The following is a 7747-nucleotide window of genomic DNA, read 5'->3' on the forward strand; positions in this document are numbered from 1 at the left end:
CCAGGGTGGAGGGTAAGAAGCAGCTCATGGTGGCCAAGACTGGGTTCAAAAATAACCCCCATCCTTTCCCTCCACAGCTAGAGGAGACCCACAAGTAGAAGACATCTTTGCCTCCGCCATGGCCTCAAGAACCATCATCATTGACCACGGGTCTGGCTTTCTGAAGGCTGGGCTGTCGGGGTGGAATGAACCCCAGATGATCGTCCCGAGCATTGTCAACTACATACCATGCAGGGAGAACCCTGGCCCCAGCTATGCCCGGAGGCGCGTGAGCCTGGGCATCGACTTCGGCCGTCCCGACACCTTCAGCTACCCCATAGAGCGTGGCCGCGTCCTTAACTGGGAGGGTGTGGAGCACATCTGGTCATTTGTCCTGGAGAAACACAGACGGGAGCAGGAGGAATCTCCCGTGGTGGTCACAGAGTTCCCCATGACTGAGCCAGCAGACCGGCAGAAGATGCTGGAGGTGAGTCCTTCTGGGGGCTGCCCCTGCTGGGAAGGAGGGGTGGCCTGATACTGTGTCCAGGCAAGATTGGGCACCAGGAATACTGCTTTGCCACCCAGGTGTTTACTGAGTACCTTATATGTGCCTGGCACGGTGCTCGTGGAGGCTCCCCTGTAGATAGTGAGCCACAACCCTGGTGGTGGACAGGAAGCTGCTGGGAGAAGGTGCTAGATGTGTGCTCATGGGTTCCATGGATGTTCACACACTGTGTTCTAGTCCTCACACTTGACCATGAGGAGGTTAATAAATAATTACAGATAGTGACCAGTTCTAGAAACAAAATGACATGGGGTGATGGCCAACTGCTGGGGAATGGGGGAGCCTGTTGGGAGAGGGTGACCAGGGAGGGCTTCTCTGAGGAGGTGATTTCAGCCTGTGAAGCTGGGGCCCAGCAGGAGATCTTCAAGGCCTGGTGGGCTATGGGGAGCATTTGGGTTCTACTCCAAATCAAGGATTGGCCAACTCTGGCCCAGCACCTGTTTTTGTAAATAAAGTTTTATTGGAACATAACCACACCCATTCATTTACATATTGCCTGCGGCTGCTTTCACAGAGTGGAGTAGTTGTAACAGAGACTGTATGTCTTGTAAAGTGTAAAATATTTATTATCCTAGGTTTGCTCGTTAAATACATGATGCCTAGTTAGATTTGAATTTTCGATAAACAATAAATCATGTCTTAGTGTAAATGTGTCCGTACTGCATGGGGTATACTTATGCTAATACATGATTTGTCATTTATCTGAAATTCAGATTTAACTCAGCATCCTTTGTTCTTATTTGCTGAATTTGGCAGTTTTTACTATCTACAGAAAGTGCTTGCCAACCTCTGCTCTGTGTGACTAGGAAGCTCCCGGGGAGTTTTAATGGGGGAGTCTGATTTTCTATTTGGAAAAGAGGGCCTTGGCTGCTGTTTGGGAAACGGCTGATGGGGGGACAAAATTCTAAGAGTAGGAATGGAGGAAGCTTCCTCTCACTGAGGGGGGAAGATGGGCCCGCAGGTGCTGAAGGGGTGAGTGGCTAATGTTGCAGGGCAGGGTGCTACAGCCTTTCTGCAGCATCTGTGGGGTCAGAACCATAGGAGGTGCTGCAGAGCTGGGGAATTGGGGAGGAAGTTTCTGTAAGGACCCAGGGGTGATGGGCAGGGGGAGAAAATCAGCCCGGGGACTCTGCCAAATGCTAAATCCCAGGCTTCCAGTTTTGTATTGATGTTTGAAAAGTTTTTATTAAAAAAATAGTAATAATAAGGCTTTGCCTAGCAGGCCTTGAGTACATTTTCCTTTTTTCTCTCTTTCTACCTGTACTTTTTGGAGGTAGTATTGAATCTGCAGCTCTCATTTCTTTTCTAATTTGTTCTTTCTTCTAAAGAGGTGGTTCAAGCCGCAAATATGACCCTGGGCAGCACAGCTGCCTGCAGAGCCCCGTGCCCCGGTGTGAGGGCTCTTCCCATCACCCCACCAAAGTGGTCTCTTAAAGGCCACAACTGGACAAGCTTCTGATGGCACATCCAGTCTTTTTTCTAATCTCCAGAGCTCCTTCCTATTTCCACCACTGTCCTGGTGACAGCCTGAGAGTCCCCTGAGGTCATGCAGTCTGTGCTGACCTCAGTTTTAAGAGCTGAGTGGTTTGGGGAAAATCCCCTGAGCTCCTTCTCCCTTGTTGCAGATCATGTTTGAGTTGCTGGAGGTCCCCTCCATCCTCCTGGCTGACCAGCTGCAGATGTCCCTGTATGCCTCTGGCCTGCTGACCGGCGTGGTGATCGACTCTGGCTACGGTCTGACCCGCGTGCAGCCCTTCCACCTGGGCCGCCCCTTACCCGCCTGCAGAAAGATGCTAGAGTTCGCGGGCCAAGACCTCTCCGACTACCTCTTCAAGAGCATTTTCAAGGCAGATTGCAACAAGCACGATCTGTTTCAGCTGGAAACAGTCACCACAACGCAGATAAGCAAGTGCTACGTGCCACAGAATCTGGAGGAGGCCCTGGAGTTCCACCAAAGCCTGCCCAGTGGCTCTGATGAGATCAACACCTACCTGCTCCCGGATGGCACCCCTGTGGAGCTGACCCCCATGCAGCGGCTGGCTCCTGAGATGTTTTTCAGCCCCCAGGTGTTCAGCCATCAAGGGCCCAGCATTCCACAGGCTGTGCTGGATTCCATCCAGTCCTGCGAGACCTGGGTGCGCCCGTTGCTCATCTCCCACTTGGTGGCCTGCGGGGGCAACACCCTCTACCCCGGCTTCACGAAGCGTCTGTTCAAGGAGCTGACAGAGGATCACTCCTCCTCCACCAATGCCACCTTCTGGGTGGGTTCCAACAGAAACTTCAGTGTCTGGCTGGGAGCATCCGTCGTGGCTCACCTGTCCACATACAGGTCTGAGTGGGTGACCAAGGAGGAATATGACGAGAGTATGAGGCTGTGACCCACTGTTTCCTTCTTGGGGATGGGCTTAGGCCAGACAGGATCAGGTGGATTAATTTCAGCAAAATGCTCTGGGTAGGAATTGAATGGGGTGGGGTGGGGTTAGGGGGCGCTGAAATTCTGAGGTTATGAGGGATTTTTTTGTTTGTTTTTTGAGACAGAGTCTCACTATGTTGCCCTTGGTAGAGTGCTGTGGCGTCACAGCTCACAGCAACCTCTAACTCTTGGGCTTAAGTGATTCTCTTGCCTCAGCCTCCCAAGTAGCTGGGACTACAGCTGCCACAATGTCCAGCTATTTTTCTGGTGCAGTTGTCATTGTTGTTTAGCTGGCCCGGGCCGGGTTCGAACCCGCCAGCCTGGGTGCATGTGGCCGGCACTGTAACCAATGTGCTATGGGCACTGAGCCATGAGGGATTTTTTTTTTTTTTTTAGATTCTTAGGTTTTATCTTGTTTCAGGAGTGGGATCCAACTCAAGGGAAGATGGGATGTCATCCCCTGGATACAGGGGACATTTTTTCCAGGGTGCTCTGCTATTGGGATGCAAATGGCCACCTGCCATCTCCACGCCTGATGCCACTTATTTTTTCCTTAGCATCTCCCTTGGATTGCCCCTTCTTGATCATCAAGTAGGTTTTAATTGGGGTAACCCTCCTGTTCGGAGCCCTAGTTATTTTTGACTAGGGGACAAGAAGGGTAGGGATAGGGACAGTTAGAGATTTTATAGTCCTATAGCCCTTTTCTGGCTGGGGGTGGGGGGCATTGCTGCAGTGGGCCTGGAATGTCCTTTCCCTGGCCAGGCTGTTGTTTTATACGTGCAAATAAACAGCTTGTTTGGAAGCAGTGCTGGCTCCTGTGATAGATGGTGTAGGATGGGTAGCCCCTGACAGAGACTCGGGGAGAGTGAGCGTGAGAGAGTGCTGAAGAGCCCAGGGCCTGTGAACAGTGGCTGCCACTGAGCAGAACAAAGAGGCTGGAGTCCTCATTCCCCACTGACACATTCTCCCACTCATCCCAGCTGCCTGGACTGTGTTTCACGTTTGAGTTCTTATTCAATTCATATGCATCCAATAAATATTCCAGTACTGACTGTTTCAGGCACTGTGCTGGGTACTGAGGACTTCGAGGTTGAAAGATGAACAAAGTTCCTGTTTTTAAGATTATAGGATATTAGGGGGGTTTACTGTAGACCAGGCGTCCTCAAACATTTTAAACAGGGGGCCAATTCACTGTCCCTCAGACTGTTGGCGGGCTGGACTATAATTTAAAAACAAAAACTGTGAACAAATTCCGATGCACACTGCGCATATCTTCTTTTGAAGTAAAAAACAAAACGGGAACAAATACAATTCACACCGCCTCATGTGGCCCGTGGGCCGCAGTTTGAGGACCCCTGCTCCAGACAATAAATAAGTAACACATTTCAGATGATGAAGACGGAAATGAATCGAGTGTGGCAAGGTAATGCTATCTCAGATGGAAGGACAGCTTCTCTCGACAGGGGGACCTGAGACAGAGAATTGGTGGGGGCTTCAGTAACCATGTCCCCTCTTTTCATGGTGCATGGTGAAGCTGCCTCCCCAACAGTTAGGTGGGGCCACGTGGCTGAGTTTCAGCCGATGTAGTGTGTACTTACCCTTAAAAGATTCTGAGTAGCCTGTGCAGTGGAGAAGGTTCAAGGGAGGGCTCAGAAGTCTTGGGGGATGGCAGAGCTGCTGATGGAAAGAGCCAGAATGAATGAACTGGACAGAAGCCCCTCCCCACCCTCATCCAGACCACCAACCTGCGCTAGCTGGGACTTGAGGAAGAATCCATTGTGTTTGGCCCCTGAGATTATGGAGCAGCTGTTTTGGTTGTTCTGACTAATACAGAGAATGGGGCCATCATTTATTTATTTTATTTTTTAATTTAATTGATTTTAATTTTTTGTTTGAGTCAGAGCCTCAAGCTATTGCCCTGGGTAGAGTGCTGTGGCATCACAGCTCACAGCAACCTCCAACTCCTGGGCTCAAGCGATTCTCTTGCCTCAGCCTCCCAAGTAGCTGGAACTACAGGCACCTGCTACAACGCCTGGCTATTTTTTGGTTGTAGTTGTCATTGTTGTTTGTCAGGCCCAGGCTGGATTTGAACCTGCCAGCTCTGGTGTTTGTGGCTGGCGCCTTAGCTGCTTGAGCTACAGGTGCTGAGCCAACCATCATTTATTATGTACTTAGCCAATTTTTTTTTTAAGTAGAAGAATTAGGGTTTGAACCCCATCTGGGCTTATATTCCCTGTGGCATCAGTTGTTTCTGAAAGGGGTTCTTGGCTCCCTAATATTAAGAGCTGGAATAGAGTGACTATAGAGTGTGTATGTGTGTGAGTGTGTGTGTATGTGTGTGTGTGTGTGTGTGTGTGTGTGTGTGTGTGTGTGTGTGTGTGTGTGTGAATTAAGCCCAAGGTACCTGGTGGCTTGGGGGAAGGTGGAGGAATTTGGAGGGCAGAGACCAGCTCACCTGGTCTTTGAACATAAGAATCATGTTCTCTTAGCCACAACCTTGGCCCGTCAGCAGTCCCCAGGGGAAGGAGCGGGTGCCTAGAACAGGGCCTCTTGAATAGAACAGCTCAGAACCAGCCTGGTGCAGGCCTGAGGACTTGAAATCAAATCCAGTGACAGGCTGGCTCCGTCATTAGCTATGCTACTTTAGTCAAGTTGTTTAACCTCTCTGTGTTTAAAAAGGTATGAAATAGGGAGAAATACCTTCTTCTCTCAGAGATTTGGTGTTGAGGATGAGCTAAGGCAAAAGACAAGAACGCCCTTTAAACTATGAAGTGCTATTGAAATATGAGGTGTGACTTTAATTTTATAATTTGATATCACTCCTATTAATCATGACCATTAATAACAGAAGCTACTTTCACCTTGCCAGGCAGGCTAGTGAGAGCTTTACAAATGGAGTTACATTTAATCCTCACATGAATGCTGGGAAGGGAGTGGTATTTATCCCCGTTTATAAATAAGACCGAACATTAGATCAAACATGGTAAGTAAGCCCTTGCTCAAGTTTATACTCAAGTTCAAGCTAATTGTGAATGGCCAGAGATAGGAATGGATTCAGCATTCTTTTAAAAAAATTTTTTTTCCCACTTTGTTTTTGGGGATTCATTGAGGGCACAAAGATCCAGGTTACACGAATTGCATTTGTCAAGCAAAGTCCCTCTTATAAATGTGTTCCTCCCCAAGAGGTTTGGATTCATCATTCTTAAAAAAAAAAAAAAACTAGACTAAAAGTGGCTGAAAGAGATAAAGATTTATTTGTCTCAGGTAATAAGCAGATAGTTCAGGGGAACAGTGGCATATCTATATCATTAAGGACTTTTCTGTCTTTCCATTTTCCACTGTTAGCAAGTAGGCTTGTTGGATCATGGTCACAAAATGGCTGCAACAGCTCCAAGCATTACACCTATAATCCCTACATGAAAAAGGAGGGTGAAGGGAGTGTTCCATTTAAGCGTCTCTCTTTTTATTAAGAAAGCATCACACCACAGACTTCTGTTTATGTCTCATTACTAAAAGAAAGAGTGGCACATAGGCATGGGTGAGCAGATCCACAGTATACATTCCTTGGCAGAACAGGAATTTGAACCTAGTTTCATCCATTCTAAAGTCCATGTTATAACCAGTAGTGCCATGCTGCCTTCTCAGCTTTCTGGGCCTCACTCGCCCCCCTGTCCTGAGAGATGCAGATGTGTGATTTTTTCCCAGACTTTAATGAAAGCCCCCTTTGGGTGGCAATCAAGGTGTGGACATCCTGAGCTGTAATTTTTGGACTCAAAACCAGTGTATTTGTGTACACCTGAGCCTTGAAGGGCAGAAGGAGTGATACTCAGAAATGAGTAGAGGGAGAGGAAGGCCTGGAGAAGAGATGGGCAAGGGGTATTTTCATTCCTTATTTAGCTCTGGGCAACTGTCATCAGAGCGCTTTTTCTCATTTCATTCCAAATGTAACATTTAACCTTTCTGTTCAAGCATCAAATCTGGCTGCCTGGTGTATAATTACGAACTTTTCTTCGCTTTCTCTCCCCCACCCCCACTCTGAAAGCTTTTAAAACTCCCTCGCTGGGTACCATCTCACTCCTCCGACTCTCCAATTAAATTAAAAATAGCAGCTCCATGGAGCTGTGCAGTGCCGTCAACCTAACTCGGAACTGCTGGCACTCCTGGCCTGGAGGGGCAGCGCATGGTGCCCAGAAGATGCCTGCTGGCTCTAGCAAGGCCTGGCAGCTGCTCAGAGCTGGGGGAGTTTTATCCTCCATGAGGGGTCTGGGGCTGCCTGCCAGGGACATCCAGGTGCAGGGGGGTGGGAGGCAGAGTCTTGGCAGCTGGGCTGGGGGCTGGGTGGGGCTGGCAGAAGGGACAAAAGGAAATGCCCCCAGGCGGGCCATCCCTAGTTGTGAGGGTGCAATGCTGCCAGTTTCTGTTGCCAAGGCTGGGGCCTTGCACCCTTGCATTTGCACTTGGGTGAGATTTGGACGCCCAAGTTCCCTGAGATAACCCTGGTAGAAGCTTTGGATTCTGCTTATGCTGAGGACCAAGGTGATGCAAACAGTGAGCACATTCTTGCATCCAGGAGAGACTTTTCTTACCTCTCCTACTTGTAGAACTCTTTCTACAGAGAGGCAGGTGGTGAAATGGACAAGGGCAGGGATTCTGAAGACAGACGGCCTGGATTGGAATCCCTGCTCTGCTGCTTCCTGGTTCTGCTAACATCCCTGTGCATCAGTTTTCCCATCTGTAAAATGGGAATAATAAAGATGCTTCCTTTACGGTGGTTTTGATGATCACCATGT

At 48.9% G+C, this 7747-nt stretch overlaps 1 protein-coding gene across 1 annotated transcript; it reads left to right on the forward strand.

Moving 5' to 3' along the window:
* The first annotated feature begins 118 nt into the window (after positions 1-118).
* Positions 119-2922, forward strand: ACTL8 (actin like 8). The gene is made up of 2 exons (XM_053577421.1): positions 119-466; positions 2170-2922. Exons 1-2 carry the CDS (start codon positions 119-121, stop codon positions 2920-2922), a joined length of 1101 nt encoding a protein of 366 aa, XP_053433396.1.
* Positions 2923-7747: the final 4825 nt, after the last annotated feature.

Source organism: Nycticebus coucang, chromosome 22, assembly GCF_027406575.1.
Source record: "Nycticebus coucang isolate mNycCou1 chromosome 22, mNycCou1.pri, whole genome shotgun sequence".
NCBI classification, from domain to species: Eukaryota; Metazoa; Chordata; class Mammalia; order Primates; family Lorisidae; genus Nycticebus; species Nycticebus coucang.